The sequence below is a fragment of the Syngnathus typhle genome, linkage group LG13, assembly GCF_033458585.1.
Source record: "Syngnathus typhle isolate RoL2023-S1 ecotype Sweden linkage group LG13, RoL_Styp_1.0, whole genome shotgun sequence".
Taxonomy (NCBI): domain Eukaryota; kingdom Metazoa; phylum Chordata; class Actinopteri; order Syngnathiformes; family Syngnathidae; genus Syngnathus; species Syngnathus typhle.
In genome coordinates this window covers 3,839,447-3,858,288 of record NC_083750.1, presented here as the reverse complement: position 1 = coordinate 3,858,288, position 18,842 = coordinate 3,839,447, and the positions used below count along the sequence as shown (strand labels likewise).

The following is an 18,842-nucleotide window of genomic DNA, read 5'->3' as shown; positions in this document are numbered from 1 at the left end:
TGTACCATGACTTTCTTTAAAAAAAAAAAAAAAAATTAAAAAAAAAAAAAATTAAATTTTTTTTTTGTACCCATGTATAATACGCACCCCAGATTTTAGGACAATAAATTAGTTAAATATTGCGCACTATACACGGAAAAAAACGGTAACTATTTTTTTATGTTGAATATCATTGAGAGGATAAGCGGTTCAGAAAATGGATGGATGGAGATCCAAATGTGAGTTCAATTCAAGCAATTGGAAAGAGAAGACTCAATTTGGTCGGTTGCTATTAAGATATGTTGTAAAAATTGTATGCTAAATATTAATGGGTAGATAAAAAAGATGCATAAAAATATTATTTTTTATTATTATTTAGATTGCAGAAAACTAATGAATTACTTACCCTGTTTTGTTTTTTGAAATTTTTTTTCTGAAAATTTTGAATTGAATGTGTTACTTTAGATTTATTTCTTGAAAATTTTGAATTGGACAAAAAACTATTGTGTCAGGCTGTCAGGTGTCTTAAGATTGAAGTGCCAATAAGTTATGTTCCGGTAATATAGCACAATTACCATGTTATTAATTAATCTGTCGTCTATTTTATTGCCCGGAATGCACTTTCCCAAGACGGATGGCGCTGCAGTCCGTGTGCAAGGCATGATGGACTGTACGGGGAGACAGTGAGAGAGTGAATCATGCAGTTTGAAGGGGTTTCGGACTGTCTTGTTCTTCCTCATCCATAGTGTCTGTCAACTTCAATTAAAGTTGACAAAGGGCTCCCGAAATCCTAATTGCGGCCAGCCGTCTTTTTTCTTGACCTGGAGGCCCTCAGAGCGTTTGGTCCAGCGGCACCCCCACACACACACGCAACCAAATACCAAATTAAATGGGGTGGCTCGCCCGCCGTTACCAAAGGTCATCATTAGCGGGCCTGCCGATGTAAGGGGACACACAGGGAGGGACAGCGCTGTCATGTGGCTGTCTCAGCTATGACAACGACTGCTCTTCTATTCTCTCTGCACTCCTTTTTCTGCTTGATTGTGTGTGTGTGTGTGCGCGCGCATGGGTGCGTGTGTGTGTGTGTGTGTGGAGAGGGGGGGGGGGTTGGACTTTATAGCAGGACTTGTCTCTATGCCAACCCAGTCCCAGAGAGCCTGGAGGAAAGCCCCCCCTCCAAGTCATTCATACTTAAAAATTGTTCACCTTAATCCCTAGAGACTTTGGGTAAAACGCTCCCATCAACCCTTCATCCACAGCGATCACTCATACATTTTTTTAAAGAATTTAAACGCACTTTAAAATAATACAAACACGTTTAAATGCATATATTGAGGAAGAGCAGGTGTAATGAATGACAGAAAAACAGTACTAACAGTATATCAGCGTCCGTCTGTGTGTCGATAGTAAACTATTTTTCCAAACTAATAAATTTATCTCACAATTTTCATCAATCCCAAACATGTATCTACAGTCGTTGGTTTCTGTAGGCATAAAAAGCAGGATTAAAGAGCATTTAAGCAATGACACAGCTTCTTCATCACTGGGCAATAATATCCTGTTCTTGCCACTTAAATGTTGTTAGTAACCTGAATGTTGTACAGAGACTGAGATCATCCGCAGTCAAATTCCTTGTTTGGCATGCACAAACTTGGCCAATAAAGGTGATTCTGATTGATGAAAATGATAACGATAAAACAACATTCCAGTGGCAAAAGGGATTTGTGGCAACGAGTGAGAATATTTGCCATTGATTTGGGATGAATGGCAAAAGCGATTGAAAGGGCGGTCCAATGAGATGCTCGTGCCTGACTTTTATTTAGAAGGGGCGGGGGTCCGTGGACAATTTAAGGCGAGAAGGGCACGAATGAAAGAAGCCAAATCGTGGAGCAAAAAGGGAGGGATGCTCGGCAGATTGGGTGATAAATCTTGTTCTGATCAGGTTTCTCTGGTGCCCTCACCCCTCACTCTCTTTCCAGGGGTAATTAATCAATCCCAGACTGCGGCCATTGATCGCTCCCTACACCCCCCACCCCCACCCCCCCGCAAGCCCTCTCAGTATGTTTACACTCCTCGATTGTTTTCCACTAAGCCCCTCGACGCTGTTCAATCTCGACGAAGCCTGATTGTGACACCGCGGTCTCTGACGCCGTCAAACCAAACAACCCATCGATTGATATCTCCATGAAAATCAATCGACTTATTGTGTTTTCTTCTGTCTTGTTTTCAGTTTTATCATAATCCTTTGTGGTCATGTCGTGCGGCACGGGTTGTGACAAACTTTTTTTTGATTATGGTCACCAAGTGATCCCTCATAGACCTTGTGGATATTATGTCATTTACTCAGTCAACATTGACCCAAAGGATTTGATGCTGAGGGGCTTGAATGCAGACCATTTTGATTTCAGCAGGCTCTTGACCAGTATGAACAGGAATCATGTGACTCCTAAGATATGTGAGTCTAACTCCAAAGGCTCATTGATAAGAGCGGTGCCGCCAGGTTCACGTAGTTGGAATGAGCGCATCACATGATTCAGCCTCTCTTCCAGGCAGATGACGTGTGTGGTTTGCAAGAAGCAAAAAACCTGATCTTTTAATTCAATTAGTAACTGGAAGCTAAAAAAAGAAAGCACATCCAGTTGCTGGCAATCAGTGCCATTGTCGAGCAAGGAAGGAAATCCTTTGTCCTTCCTGAGCCATACAATGTTTAGTGTATTATATTATCAACATTATTCGGGGAGGTTAGTAAAAATCTTTAGCTGGCTATAGAATTATATATTATATATATATATATATATATATATATATATATATATATATATATATATATATATATATAATATGTACGTATGTATGTATGTATGTATGTACACTACCGTTCAAAAGTTTGGGGTCACATTGAAATGTCCTTATTTTGGAAGGAAAAGCACTGTACTTTTCAATGAAGATAACTTTAAACTAGTCTTAACTTTAAAGAAATACACTCTATACATTGCTAATGTGGTAAATGACTATTCTAGCTGTAAATGTCTGTTTTTTGGTGCAATATCTACATAGATGTATAGAGGCCCATTTCCAGCAACTATCACTCCAGTGTTCTAATGGTACAATGTGTTTGCTCATTGGCTCAGAAGGCTAACTGATGATTAGAAAACCCTTGTGCAATCATGTTCACACATCTGAAAACAGTTTAGCTCTTTACAGAAGCTACAAAAATGACCTTCCTTTGAGCAGATTGAGTTTCTGGAGCATCACATTTGTGGGGTCAATTAAACGCTCAAAATGGCCAGAAAAAAAGGACTTTCATCTGAAACTCGACAGTCTATTCTTGTTCTTAGAAATGAAGGCTATTCCATGCGAGAAATTGCTAAGAAATTGAAGGTTTCCTACAGCGGTGTGTACTACTCCCTTCAGAAGACAGCACAAACAGGCTCTAACCAGAGTAGAAAAACAAGTGGGAGGCCGCGTTGCACAACTGAGCAAGAAGATAAGTACATTAGAGTCTCTAGTTTGAGAAACAGACGCCTCACAGGTCCCAAACTGGCATCTTGATTAAATAGTACCCACAAAACACCAGTGTCAACATCTACAGTGAAAAGGCGGCTGCGGGATTCTGTGCTTCAGGGCAGAGTGGCAAAGAGAAAGCCATATCTGAGACTGGCCAATAAAAGAAAAAGATTAAGATGGGCAGACGAACACAGACATTGGACAGAGGAAGACTGGAAAAAAGTGTTGTGGACGGATGGATCCAAGTTTGAGGTGTTTGGATCACAAAGAAGAATGTTTGTGAGACGCAGAACAACTGAAAAGATGCTGGAAGAATGCCTGACGCCATCTGTTAAGCATGGTGGAGGTAATGTCTGGGGTTGCTTTGGTGCTGGTAAGGTGGGAGATTTGTACAGGGTAAAAGGGATTCTGAATAAGGAAGCCTATCACTCCATTTTGCAACGCCATGCCATACCCAGTGGACAGCGCTTGATTGGAGCCAATTTCATCCTACAACAGGACAATGACCCAAAACACACCTCCAAATTGTGCAAGAACTATTTAGAGAAGAAGCAGGCAGCTGGTATTCTATCGGTAATGGAGTGGCCAGCGCAGTCACCAGATTTGAACCCCATTGAGCTGTTGTGGGAGCAGCTTGACCGTATGGTACGCAAGAAGTGCCCATCCAACCAATCCAACTTGTGGGAGCTGCTTCTAGAAGCGTGGGGTGCAATTTCTCCAGATTACCTCAACAAATTAACAGCTAGAATGCCAAAAGTCTGCAATGCTGTAATTGCTGAAAATGGAGGATTCTTTGACGAAAGCAAAGTTTGATGTAAAAAAAATACAAATCATTATTTCTAACCTTGTCAATGTCTTGACTCTATTTTCTATTCATTTCACAACGTATGGTGGTGAATAAGTGTGACTTTTCATGGAAAACACAAAATTGTTTGGGTGACCCCAAACTTTTGAATGGTAGTTATGTATGTATGTATGTATGTATGTATGTATGTATGTACGCATGTATGGATGGATGGATGGATGGATGGATGGATGGATGGATGGATGGATGGATGGATGGATGGATGGATGGATGGATGGATGGATGGATGGATGGATGGATGGATGGATAGATAGATGGATAGATATTATTTATTTATATATTTTAGAATAGACAATAGAATATATATATACATATATAGATATAGATGTGTATCTATATATATAGATACATATATAGATAGATAGATAGATATAGATGTATAGATAAATAGATGGATGGATGGATGGATAGATGGATGGATAGATATTATTTATTTATATATTTAACATTATTTATATAATTTTATATCTAAAACCAGTGATAATTAAATATGCTCCGCCTCTGCCATGATTGCTTGGACACAGAAGCAGCTTTGGGTGGGCGACGTGATATCGCAATCTGTTCTCCCCCCTGCGGAGCGGCGCTGTCGAGTGCAGCCTTTTGCTTTGGCCTTTCCGCACGCAAAAGAACAAGAGAGGGAAGGAGGGAAGGAAAAGTGAAGAAAGAAAGGACAAACAATTATAAAAGACCAGCGTGTGACCAAAGAACAGTGCAATATTTTTTGCTATGATGTGTGTGTTTGGTTTTCAAGCAGTTTGATTTGCCTCTTATTAAACTACTGTTATTTTTTTAAACTAAACTAAATTAACCGAGCAATGTCTCCAATGTAGAAAAATTCTTTGAGAAGTTATAGTGACAACTGTTTGGCTATGGAACGGACAGGTATTCTTATCTAGTCTAGTCTTATGCCGTAATGAAACACGCCTCCGCTGCGGCGTTCCCTGCACATCCATACCGACTGTTTCACAGCTTTTACAAAGTTTACACGGTAAACAAGTTGTCTGAAATAAAAAGCTTTCTATCCACACTAATTTCTTTCTACATAATATCTTTCAAATGTTTTTATCAGAGAGCAACAGTGTCACCTTCTGCTGTCTCCCACCTCCTCCAACACCTTCTGTCATCATGTCCACAGGTGTATCACATAATAAATGCGTCCCACCTTGACTCCCTCCAGGCCACTCCATTAGGTACACCTGAAAAAGCTACCTTCTGCTACTGTGTGCCTTATATTGGGCTATCCATCTCAGAAAACACATAACAAAAGAATTTTGCACGTTGTGTGATAGGATGTTTTTTGGGTGGCTCGAAGGTTATGGGTTTGAATCTTGGTTTCTCGGCTAGAGTTTGTGTGTCTTCCACCCCCCAAAATATGCGTATTTGGCTTATTGAAATTTGTTTATGTGTCCTACAATTGCTGATGACCATTTGTCCCATGCCCGCTTAAACAGGGGTGTGTAGACTTCTTACATCCGCTGCTGTATACTCTTAAGTTTGAGGTTTCTTAGAAATGTCCTTATTATAGAAAATGTTGATGCTGTATTTTTGATGGATTTATTGTTACCTTATAGTGCTATTTGTTAAAAAATAGTATTAAATTATACTTGACTCCAAAGTTTCGAACGGTAGTGGCAAACTATTTCCCTTCAAGGAAACATTAACTATCATATTATCTGTACAAAAAAAATTAAAATTTGGTTTGTGTCTGATATCTGTGCAAGTCAATGTGCTATGATCATGTTATGTGGTACATCACAAAAAAAAAAGATCTGTTCCTAATATTATGAACCACTCATGCTGCTAACATCAGTGGTACACTTATTTTATATGATAACTACTTTAGTAAAGGAATGTGATTTAATCTTGCAGGTGTACCTTATGAAATGTCCACATCTCCCGGGTAATGAAAGAACCACTCGAGGATCCACCATACTCTGACCCCCGCCTAAACGAGATTTCTCCCACCCCCAGCCTTCATACACAGCATCCATATTTCATGCAGTATCTCTCATCTCCGTCTTGTGGACTTCTCGCACCCTCACACATTCTATTAGACAATCCGTGCTCCATGTTTTATTCATGTCCTCTGAACATCTGCTTGTCCAGATGTCAGGAATCATCAGACACCCCCCCCTACTCCCCCCCCCCCTCCCTCCAGGGACTGCTGCCTTGACTGGCTGTAAATGAACGTCAAAAGCGGCTGTCAGGCCCGCCGGAGGAATCTTTCATGACTTTTGGGCCCGAGGTGAGTACACTTTGCCGCACATGAAAGTCAACAATGGACACCCCCTTAATTTAGCTGCTGTTTGAAATGATGTTTTTGTGTGTGCGTGTGTGCAATTGCAGGAGTGGTGGCTGGTGCTCTTTTGAGATGGCCGTGGTCAATGAGGCTTGCCTGACTCACTGGAACTGTGTGGAGGAATAAAAAGAGAAAGAATAGAGGCTAACAAGTGCCCGTGGACTGACTCACAGCCACGGCAGTATGTCACACTGCGCCTTTATGTACTATATTCTCCCTCTCGCTCACCGCCCTCACCCACTGAAAATGTGTTCTTTTCTCTAAGGTGATTAACACTGCCATTTTCATATGATAACAAAACACCCTAATCGACAAACATTTTGTTTTGAAAGTAGCTTTGCGTGAGCATACAGCACCTCATCACATGCAGAAGATGTGATCTATATTGACACAGAGTAACCATATAAACGTGTCTAAATATAGACTTATTGAGCAGGTAATAAGTTCCACAAATTCTGCCTAGCAACGCTTCATGGAAGTTTTCATTTATTGGTGAATTAATTTGCTTATTAATCAAATCTTGTCAATGAGTATTTAATTAATTAAAAGCCCAATCATATGTTTTTTTACTAGTATTATAACTGCAACCAATACTCCTATCACAACTCGTAATAATGACATAGAGGTTTTCATACTATGTAGCCAGGGGCAGTTTTGGTTGAGCCCCATGAATCCTGCCTAACAACAAGTGGCTTTGAAGTACAACATAAAACGTATATATAACGATACTGCTACTACTACAAATAAAAAGAATAATGTGAGTTTGCTTGAACAAGTGCCCATGTGTTCTGCCTAGCAACAAGTGACCAAAGTAAAACAGACAAAAATAATAGACAGCAGTTTTAATGGTACAGGTATAACTAAGTAACTAAAGATAATCTGCTGGAGTCGTAACCACTGGGGCACATTCTCCGTGCACTTGCCCAAAAAAATGCCAATGATTTCTGCTGGTCATAAACTTTTTGATCCCTTCCTTCCAACAAAATGGAAATAAAAAGTGAAAAAAATTTAAAGAAAGGAACCCACTGAGGGCTAAAAAAAAAAACCCACTGCCATTATCATATGCAACAATGATTAGTGCTGCTTGAAAAGCTACGCTACATTATTCATGGAGTATCTAACTCCTTCACTTGACCATCCCTGAAGATGGCCCTTATTAGCAGTGACAGTTTTTTGGGTTTTTTTCGTTTTTGCCAGCCACCTTTTTAGGTATACAACTGGGCCAGTACAAAAATCAAAATGAACCATTTAATGCTCACTGAACTGACCTCTTGTTGCTATTTTGTATGACTTCACAGGGTTTTCATTTTTGAAACTTGATAATTTGATGACGAGTGTTCCAAAGTTCGCGGGCCATCTATCTCCTCACCTGCAGCGAGGTGAGTGACAGCCCGCACATCCGCCAGCACATCATTATTTCCCCTCCTCAACAAGAATTGGCCCTTCATCACTCAAAAGAAAAAAAAAAATCTCAGATGAATTTTTATTGAGACGTTTGTTTTTAATCTCGGCAATCGATGTGACATCGTCGAATAAAGGCGATGAGATTAGCGTCCTGTTTACGCACGTTGGAGTTTGGGTTGGAGGAAGCCGGTAATGTCTGATTTGAGTGGCATAATTGATCAAGTGACGGCCCACTTTTGATTTGACTTTTATTTGATGCGCATGTCTGTGCAGAGTCATCCTTCACTGCCTCTTCCCAGTCACTCCCTCCTTCTTTTCACTTACTCTATAGATTTTCCTCACATGATAAATTGGACTCAGGGAGTCACTGAGGTGTGACCCGATGGCAAAGGACCTGCACAGATTTCTTTGTGTGTGTGTGTGTGTGTGTGTTTTAATGTTCCTAATTGGGCTAACAGTTTGCTAGTGACCAATCTTGTAAATAATTCCCACGCAGAAAAACAAAACAAACATATCATCACATCATGTCATTGACTTCCTTTGTTGGTCCCTTTTAGGTTAGCTATTTCAACCAGTTTGGGTTACTACTTTAAGCCAGTGCTTCTCAATTATAATTTTTTTCTTTAATCACCCAACTTCAAATTTTGTGTTGCCTTGAACTTTTTTTCAATGTAATCTGTTTTGAGACACATTTGAACTCCAATGTTCTGAGGAGTTCCATTGCTCTGATGCTTTTTGTGTTTTATTCATGGAAATTGTGTTTACACAGTCCGCGCGTGTGCACTGTGGGACATTCTAATCACGCCTCGGTGATGTTTTTGTTGTTGTTGTTGACTTCCCGCGGTGTGATTGAAGAAAAGCATGTATTCTCTGCTCCCATCCATCACCTCCTCCCGCCCCCCTTCCTTTGCCCACCAGAGCAAGCAGGCATTTGAATTCTCTCTCTGTGCACTGTGGGTAGAAACCAACACCGTAACATATGTTGAGTAGATTGAATCCTTTCATACAACGTTCTTCTTGTGTTTTTTTTTACCCCCTCCCACCTATTATTATTATTGTTTCTATTGAGGTAGAGGAGGAGATGCGCCATTCGGACGGATGCCGCAGAAGCGCGTAAAAAGCTGCGGATGCTTCCCCAGCGCGCGTCCAAGGGACAATCGTAAAAGTTTCCGAAGTACGCCTTGTCTGCGCTTCTTCTCCCTCCGGCTCCGGTACCACCCGCAAGCAGGCTGGAAGACCACCAGGCTCGCAGGACTCAGCCGCTCCGCAGGGCGCACATGATCGCGACCGGTGTGTGCGGCGTGGCGCTGGTTTTGGTTCTGATGGTGCTCATCCCGGCCATGGTCAACTCCGCCGGAACCCCAGCCCGCTACGAGATGCTCGGCGCCTGCCAAATGGTGTGCGACCCCCAGGGGACCACCACGGTGCCAGCGAAGGCGGCCAGTGAACCGGTCAAAGACAACCGCCTGGTGCAATCGCTGCCCACCTTCATTCAGGGTCCGCAAGGCGAGCCGGGACGCGCGGGGAGGACGGGTCCGAGGGGCCCCGTGGGGGAGCCCGGACCGCCCGGACCCGCCGGCCCGCCTGGGGAACGAGGAGCGCCCGGTCCTCCGGGTCCATCGGGAGCGAGCGGACCCACGGGGGCCATTAGCGCGGCCACGTACAACACGGTGCCAAAGATTGCCTTCTATGCAGGACTCAAGAAGCAACACGAGGGCTATGAGGTGCTCAAGTTCGACGACGTGGTCACCAACCTGGGCAACCACTATGATCCGGCTACCGGCAAGTTCACGTGCTCCATACCGGGGATTTACTACTTCACGTATCACGTGCTGATGCGTGGTGGCGACGGAACCAGCATGTGGGCAGACCTCTGCAAGAATAACCAGGTGGGCGCACATCACAACAAGCTTGAAAACGACACATGCATTTGCAGCTCGTTTGAACGCTTTTACGCGAAGCTTTTTACGGACGCGCGTTACGCACACTCCTCTAACTTCGTTTGCATAATTAAAGTGATTAAATACACCGCAAACTGGCTGACCCCAAGCCCACCAACCGTATCGAATCATAAACGACTCTTAAAACCACATATTGGCAAATATAGGAATCCTATGGAATTGTTGCCAATGTGCACATTCTTTAATGTTTTTATTTTCTTTCTTATGTTCAGATGTGTAATAAATTTGACACCAAAGTATTAAATATACCCTAAACTCAGAAGATACTTAAGTGTATCTAGACAATCTTATGTGAGCCAACATAAGAGTATTTATCGCAGCAGTTATGGGTGATAATTTCATATCAGTAATGGTCCAAATAAACATGATTTATTTATTTATTTATTTATTTATTTCACTTACGACTGTAACAAAAGTAAAAAAAATAATGTATCTCTATACACATATATACATATCATTTTCTATATATGGGACACGTTTTGATAGTAGCATGTAACATTATATATTTATCACATGTAATATATAGCTACTTTGTCCAAGTTATCTAAGTGTAGTTATTATTAGTAAATAGATCTATGTGCAACTATGAACTACATATGGTTGTACATATGGTTCAAGCTGAGAGCTGTTCCTAATATTATTCTGCTCCTCCCAAGTTGCCAAAAAACTAGCAAAAGTTGATGCAATCTGCTTCTACACCACTGCGATAATAAACATAACATTAAGAATAACTGTTGATTCTTTTTATTTTATAATGGATGTTGTTAATAGTTTTGATCTATTTTATTGTGCATTTATTTTATGTGTACACATCTTAGAGACCTACTATGCAAATGTAATCATTATTATTATTATTATTATTTAAATGGAGCATCATCATCTGTCTCAGCAATCACTGGATAATGCAGGTGAACCTAAACAAGTGTCCCTCCCACGTTTATCCACTTCGTCCCGTCTCAGGTGCGAGCCAGTGCCATTGCGCAGGACGCCGACCAGAACTACGACTACGCCAGCAACAGCGTGGTGCTGCACCTAGAGCCCGGCGACGAGATCTACATCAAGCTGGACGGTGGCAAGGCGCACGGCGGCAACAACAACAAGTACAGCACCTTTTCGGGCTTCATGTTGTACGCCGACTGAAAACAAACCCAGGGGCTCGTCCACTCGCTCTCTCTCTCTCTCGCTTGCTTCCTCCCTCGTACGCTCCATTACTTGTTGGATTAGTAGAGACAGAGCTTCGCATCGTCCTTGTTCACCAAACGAGCCTGCCGGGGAGATTGTAATGTAATTGTTGACATGTAGCCTGATTGATGTACAGCTGGATGAACTGTGAAGCGCTGCCATGTTGTAATGTAGCTGCTGCCGTATAATATAACATGCTATACATGTGTGTCTTGAACCAAAATTATACACAACGCTTCAGAATGCTTTCTCAGTAGCGCCCCTTGGATCTGTTTTAGGCTCACTATAGTTCATTCGTTCGGCAAGCCTTGTGAATGGAACGGATTGGTAGTGTTTTGAGCAATGTTTTCCGATCAAAGTCAGAAATGACTCATTCAGTTGTCAAACGTATCTGAACGATTATCCTGATAGTGTGTGCTTTTACTCCACTGCTTTAAAGATGCTCAGGGTCGACATTGCGCACCATTTGTACCCTCATAGTCGCATAATGTCGTAAACAAGTAATTGACACCCCAGCCAACAGGTTTATAACTGATTAGAAATGTCAAAAGATGCGCCAAATCACTATTTTTCTATGAGTGTCTGCTCCTCCTCACCCTTCCATGTCACATTGCTTGACAGCATGATGCCACAAGATGGCGCCAAAGCACACAATTTCCATTGAACATGGCTTTGACGCCATCTTAGGGCATCTCAGAAAGTGCAGAAAAATAACAAGAGACTTACAGATGTCCCCAAAGCTGCATCTTTAATCTGTGTTTTTATTTGGAGAAAATAGATTGCATTTTGAAGCAATCTGGAGTGACGCATGATTCCAAAAAGCTGCCATCTTGAAATAAAAATGCCGTCCTTCTCGTCCAAAAGGACAGTTGGTCAGGCGGCTCGCTGGCCAAACGGTTCGTCAGCACACATGACAGCAACATGTCCTTGACCCCCCGGGTGACACGCCATCGATCCACCCGCTGTCAACCCCCTCCCCGACACCACTCTCTTCCAAATATGAATATTATATATAATTTACAGTTTTAATCCTCCCGCAAGATTCATCAAAAGTTTGGCCCCGACCGCGGCGGCCATTGATCATGGCATGAAGTCACCCTGTGAAGCCACCTGTTCCCAGACGAGAGAGGAGAGCGCGTCCTTCATCTGGGCCCTCCCGTTAGACGCGCCGCCGAGGGGGCCGACTCGTTTGCCGCCGCCGTGACATGACAGCGGCCGCGGCATACTGATGAGCGGCGTGCTCGTTAGGAAGCGGCAGCTATGCTAACACGCGTGTGCTTTTGTGACATGGACTGGAACGGGTTTGTTTGGAGTTTACACATGGCTGCTAGTGAATGAAAGCTGACAATTATAGTCAATGTATTTAATCCCAATAAGAAATACATTTACGTGAGTCTCTGTGGACTAAATTTGTACTTCGGAACCTGAACATAGTTTGTGATAGTGTATATGAATGAAACTTGTGTGGAAATAACTTAAGAAAAGGGTTGTACGGTATCGCCAGCAATCCTTCAAATAAGCAAAACATGGTTGTCTGCCTCAAGGTGTTCACTTGTCATACCCACTTGAAGTTTAATGAAGATATAAGAAATGTCTGGTGTCAGACTGAAGTCCATATGTCCAGATTTGGTTAGTTTTTTTTTTAAAAGCGAATTAATACTATTGAACAGTCCCCATGTGAGTATATTCTTTTTACAACCTGTTTTACAGCATGTTGAAAATGGCTGACTCTCTTTGACGATGCTCTGGGAATGGCTAAACAAACATTTTTTTTGTTTTTTTGTTGCTTTCTTTAAAAGTGATCGTTCCAGCGATACGGGGATCCCAGCAATATAGACTAAATGCGAAAAAAAAAAACTGACTACTACTTACTAAATACCTGAATTGCTATGTCAATGTTTTTATTTTATTTTGATCAAAATAGAATATGTATATGGATGAATACAAATTAAAAGAATTAAAACAGTTCCATGTCATGATTGTGATGTTTTTACTGATATAATGTATTTAAAAAAAAAAAAAGAGCAGGAAAATTGCCTATTTTTTCCGATTTAAAAATGCTAATAATGTCCGATTAATCTATTCAACAACTCAAAATGCTCTTGGAATCCAAATGTGTCCAGCAAATAAATCAGTGTGGGCTACTTACAGTGCTTAATTTCATCATGAGCATCTTCATTACAAGAGACAAAATTGCATCCCGTGATTGATCGAAGGCCCAAATTATTTCATTACTGTCACATTACATCTCACTGTTGGCTCGTCATCCCACAATGAAAAAGAAAATCATTACGGCTTCATTAAACAAATGAGAAAAAAAAAAAAACTGCCGGCCTTTTTTTTTTGCCATTCTTCATTTGAAGGTGAGCCAGCGTTTGGGGTTGTCTACCAGAATCTTGTCTACCTGCGTCTGTGAGATGCCCCGCGTCAGCATCTTGGGCACAATGTTGAGCAGGATGTGCGAGTAGCCGTGGCCGCCGTACTTGCACAGGCGGTCCTTGGTGTGGATGTCGTGCGCGATCACGATCTTGTCCTCGTAGCCTTCTTTCACCAGGAAGACCAAGCTGAACGTGCAGGAAGAAGAAGAGGAGGAGGGGAAAAAAACAATGACACACTTAAGTTCTCGAGTGTCTCAGATCATGTAAAATATATACTGTAGTTATTTTTCAACAAGTGAAGGTTCACTGGTGTACTGACGCGTTGATTCTCTGGCTGTCACTGGGCATGTCCACGTCCCGGTTGAAGACGTAGTTAAGAGTCTCCAATCCAAAGAGGTCGTATTCCAGGTAACTCCCGTTCTCAGCGAAATCCAGAAGTTCAGAGTAGCTGAAGATGGTCCTGCAACGACATAAACACGAGATTAAACAAATACATAAATAAATCTGGAGCCATTGTAGCAAAGGTGAATTGTGGAATGATTAACTTCACGGTCGGTTCAAAGTACAAGTTGTAAAACTCAATTACAGCAGAGGAATTAGCTTGAGGGGTTACATGCATTGCCAGCAGTATTAATACAATTGTCAATTGAAAATTGCTTCAAAGAATAAGATATATTTGGAGGGGAAAAATGTAAAATTTAAAGAGAAAGTCATATCTTTTAAAAATCCAAATTGTATATTTCTGACAAAAGATGAAACAATTGTGTATATTTTTTCAGATTTTTTTTGATAATGTTAATTACTGAGATAAAACTGAATATTTTCCAAAAATAAACTTTAATATCAAGTTCCACAATTTTGCGATTTTTTAAAAAGCCCATTTTTTTCCGCCTCATTTATTTTGCAATTCCACTGATTGACAATATGTACTCTTTGAGAAAAAAAGTTTAAAAAAAAGAAAATGGGCATAATCTTGTGAAAAATAATATCATGATGTTTCACCAAATAATTGTTGTACATTTTATACAACTATATACAACTACTACAAATACTTGTATGACATTATTAGCTATGCGTGTCCCAGCATGCTCCTCACCTGTCCAGATGCGACATGACCGTCTTGCCGATGTCGCCCCCTGCTTCCTGAAGAATGCGGACGACCTCGGCCGGAGCGGCGGCGTTGCGGCCGGGATGGATGATGACCGGGCAGCCGAGCTGGGCTTGGGCATGGGCCGCCGCCTGCAGCACCTTCCTCTCGCTGTCCGTGATGGGCCAGCCGGTGCCGATCTCACCGATCACGCCGCAGCGGATGTCCGTCCCATCGGCACCGTGGAGGACCTCGCCTATGATGATGTCTGTCAGCTGGTAAGGAAAGCGCAATTAGTGTCAGAAACAAACTAAACAATTCTGGAAAATATTGAGCGTTATTATAAATGAATACAAATTCAAACAAATGACACAAACAGTTTTAGGAAAAAAGTAACGTGATAAAGATGAGGATGTTTGAAAAGTGTATTTTGGTCAAATATTTTTTCAAACTTTTTTTCGTACTTTCTTACTTTGTTTCAGTCCGTCAATTTTTTCCTATTATTTGAGATTTTTTTTTCCTTCTATTTGTGTTATTTTTCCATATATTATTGTATTTCTTGCTTTATGTTTCCGTATTGTTTTTGTGATGTTTACTTTTTGTTCCTATACAACATGTGAAAGTTTTGGATTTTTACACTCATTTTTTTCCCACTATTGTCACCTATTTTTTGTGCGCACCTTCTCCACACTCGTTTTCCTCGTATCGTCCGAGTGCGTGCAGTCCACATAGTAGCCGGCCCCCGCCACGATGTTGACCCCGGTTTCTTTGGCCAGCCTCCTGAGGGTGGGCAGATCCCGGTCAATGCCCGTGGTGGTGTTCTCCACCACGCTCCCGCCGCCCGCCTTCTTGTAGGCCAGCAGCTCATCACGCACAGCCTCCGTTTCCTGGCACAGGAGCAGGTTCTCGTGGCAGCTGTACGGGTTCTGCCTCAGCCAGTGTCCGTGGCGCATCTGGAAGGGGTTCTCGGCTGTTTGGTGGTACTCTGGTGGCGGGGGTACGTAGCAGCACTCAAAGGTCATGGTCAGGTGCTCGTGGGTCATGGTGCGGCCCAACTGGTCTGGGTCCAGCAGACCCAAGACGGTCTGGACCTTTCCGCTCAGCTCGCCCATGACAGCTCGTCAAACTGAATGGAGTGCATGCAAAACAAGATTGTGTTAATGTTTGACAGGGTGCCAGACAATGCAAGTGATGAATGACAGGGTAGCAGACATGCTCAACAGACCGAAAACCTTTGGACTCCAGAATATAAAATTACTTAAACTTGCCTCTGAACTTCACTTAGGCACCTTTGTTACAACTCGCAAATGACAAGCTGATAACGGAAGCTAGAAAATTAGTAAAACGCGCTATTATTTTGAAATGACAATTGCCCGGAAGTGGGGACTTAACGATCTAAATCGGGGCTGCTGCTTATCTATTTCAGGGAGGCTGCGACCTAACAAGTTGTATAATATCGGCCAAAACCACTAAAGGGGCGCTGGCGTTGCAACGCATCGTTAAGTTCCATAAAAATGTGTTTAAAGTGTGAGGAAAAAAAGTGCTGACCTTTAATCTGCATTTCTGTCGACTTGGATAGAGAACCAGCAAGATTGCAATGTGTCCGACGGCAGCTTGAGTGAGGAACGGAAGGAGGCGGCGTCATCGCGAGATTTTACGACATGTAAGCCAGTCCAAGGGGTGTCCAAACTTTTTGCAAGGAGAGCCGGATTTAATAAAGTGAAGAGGCCCGGGGGCCAATAGATTTTTCAGACATTTTTTAACGACAAAAATTTCATGCAAATACACACTTTTATAAAACAAATTTCATTGTCACAATTGTCTTTATTTTTCAAATGACAAAATAACCAAATATAAGCCATTCAGGCAGATGTGAACAACTCTAAAAACACAAATTCTGCCTTTCATTCTTATCTGAAGAGTCAGATAACATTGAACAAACTGTTTGAAATACCTTACATTTACATGAGTTTAAAATGATTTTTGCCTCATGAACATTTTAAACAGGAGTTATGCAAATTTGTCTGTTATTAAAACATAAAACAAGTGAGTTTTGCTGTTGTCATTTACAATATCTTTCAGAAAGTAATAGTTTGTGTCATGTCTACAGGTTTATAACATCAACAGTATTAACATGGCCACTTCGTAATATTTAATATTAAGTAATATTTATTTTTTATTTAATTTTGACTCACAGCCCCGCGTGAAGAATCGCTGTTGTGATGCCATTTCAGCTTGGAGCTGCTTCACTTTATCAGCGCGGTTACTCCCTGTTAGCTTGTCGTATGTGTCAGCATTCAAGATTCAAGCGTTTTTTATTCGCCATGTTTGAGCGTGCCAAACAAGGAATTTGACTTCAGTAAAGCATGTTTAGTCTGCTAGTGTTTCTTTAGGTTGAAAATTTTGAACAAGGCAACCGTCTCTTTAGAAATTAGACAAACACAATTGCCTTGATTTTCAGCGAGGAAGTATTGTAATTCCAATTTCTCTTGAAAGCGACGGCCCTCAATGTCAACTGTCCTCGTTTTCTTTGCAGTCCCCATGGCAGAAATGAGCGGCGAGGGGTGGTGCTGCCACCCTTTGGTAATAGGAGGAATTACAGACCGAAGCTGCGTGCCATATGAAATCTGATCGGGGGCCGGATTTGGGCCGCGGGCCGGACTTTGGATATACCTGAAGTAAGCGCTCAATATAAGTGCAGTATGAATTACTTTCTATTGTATTCTATCATAATTTTTGCGAGAAGAATTACGCAAAAAAATGTTATGACACTTTATAATAGGGGTGTAAATCGCGGGTTTTGTCACGATACGATATAATATCGATATAAAGAACTTCGATACGATATTTGCCGATATCTTAAAGCCTGCTGAGATTCATTCACAATATATCGCGATATAGTGCTCTACGATCGTTTTGGGTTTTTTTTTAATAAAAAATATAGAACAATATCCTGATTTATAACAATTCATACGCAAAATCCACAAGGTACTGCAAACTCTTTATTTAGGAAATTACAAGAGTATTGTAGTATACAAATTGCTTACTTTAACACTTAACTTTGATGTCGTGTTTTTTCTTTAAATGTGCGGCGAGATTTGTGCTCCCTGAATATTTGATCACCGCATGGCAGGATTTACAAACTGCACGTGTCTTGTCCGTTGAGCCATCTTTTCTTTGGAATCCAAAGTGCTTCCAAACGAATGACTTGAAGCCTAAAGGGGAGCAAATTTCCTCGTCTTTTTGGACACTAGCCATAGCACCAGCCCAGGAGCCGCGTACTAGTTGTCGACTCCCCTTTCACGTGCCTGCTCTGCTCACAACACAACAACGCCGCGTACTGCTCCCTGCTCCCGGAAGAGGAAGCAAGCAACAATGAACTGGATTTCAAAATAAAGTCGCGTCTAATGTCCGAGGTCAAACACGGCGATATAAATCGATGTTTACCTTTAGCATCGATGCCAATAAATCGTAGAGCATAATATCGATTAATCGATGTGTATCGATGTATCGTTACACCCCTACTTTATAACGATGATGATTGTGAGGAAGATGATGATCAAGAGGACTATCGATAGTATATGATGATGGAAATGATGATAATGATGCTGATGCTGGATTTGAATATTAGAAATGTGTTAACATGTATATCCACTTTAAATGCTGTCTTTGAGCTGCTGCCTTAATCAATCTAAGCTTTATTGGAAATTACTGGATGGAGAGACATTTTCTTGGCCTTTTTGTTGCAACAAAAGAGTATTAGGCACGTCACGTTATCCCTTAGTCTGGTCATCTGCTTGGCTATCAAGCATGTGCAATGGTGACTGGTCATAGGTCGGCCCTGCGATCAATGCTCCTGCTGGAGACCATCTGCCTTGTACACAGCTCAAACTAGTCACCATGTGTAGATAATACCGTAATCTTCGGACTATAAACCGCACCAGAATATAAACCGCACCAGCTAAAATCCGGAATATTTTAGTTTTTTTCTTATATAAACCGCACCGGACTATAAGGCGCACGTGCACACGAGTTTTTTTTACAAAGAAAGACAGTACACAGAAAGCCTTTTTAAAGTTTTAATAACATATTTTAACATGTCTTTCTAAACGTTGCCTGTGACACAGCAGTAGTACCGCAGCAACACGGAAGTGTGCACGCGAGTTATTAACAAAGAAAG

General features: G+C 41.6%; 2 protein-coding genes and 1 long non-coding RNA gene across 3 annotated transcripts; 2 read left to right on the top strand and 1 right to left on the bottom strand.

Moving 5' to 3' along the window:
- The first annotated feature begins 9,331 nt into the window (after positions 1–9,331).
- LOC133165752 (complement C1q-like protein 3) lies at positions 9,332–13,028 on the top strand. The gene is made up of 2 exons (XM_061295630.1): positions 9,332–9,943; positions 10,976–13,028. Exons 1-2 carry the CDS (start codon positions 9,332–9,334, stop codon positions 11,153–11,155), a joined length of 792 nt encoding a protein of 263 aa, XP_061151614.1. The 3' UTR covers positions 11,156–13,028.
- Positions 13,029–13,073: 45 nt separating this feature from the next.
- Positions 13,074–16,320, bottom strand: pter (phosphotriesterase related). Its single transcript, XM_061295621.1, has 5 exons — positions 16,211–16,320; positions 15,343–15,788; positions 14,672–14,937; positions 13,895–14,035; positions 13,074–13,761 (listed from the first exon to the last, which is right to left on the bottom strand). Exons 2-5 carry the CDS (start codon positions 15,772–15,774, stop codon positions 13,551–13,553), a joined length of 1,050 nt encoding a protein of 349 aa, XP_061151605.1. The 5' UTR covers positions 15,775–15,788; positions 16,211–16,320; the 3' UTR covers positions 13,074–13,550.
- On the top strand, positions 15,569–16,712 carry LOC133165764 (uncharacterized). The gene is made up of 2 exons (XR_009717657.1): positions 15,569–15,659; positions 16,242–16,712. It is a non-coding gene; the product is annotated as an uncharacterized LOC133165764 (long non-coding RNA).
- Positions 16,713–18,842: the final 2,130 nt, after the last annotated feature.

Bases quoted from the DNA above. Each gene is read 5' to 3' on its own strand.
- pter (XM_061295621.1), bottom strand. From the start codon at position 15,774: ATGGGCGAGCTGAGCGGAAAGGTCCAGACCGTCTTGGGTCTGCTGGAC. The intron at 14,036-14,671 runs GTGAGGAGCATG...ATGTCGTTGCAG, and splicing joins GTCATGTCGCATCTGGACAG to GACCATCTTCAGCTACTCTG. The intron at 13,762-13,894 runs GTCAGTACACCA...CTGCACGTTCAG, and splicing joins GACAGCCAGAGAATCAACGC to CTTGGTCTTCCTGGTGAAAG.
- LOC133165752 (XM_061295630.1), top strand. From the start codon at position 9,332: ATGATCGCGACCGGTGTGTGCGGCGTGGCGCTGGTTTTGGTTCTGATG. The intron at 9,944-10,975 runs GTGGGCGCACAT...GTCCCGTCTCAG, and splicing joins ACCTCTGCAAGAATAACCAG to GTGCGAGCCAGTGCCATTGC.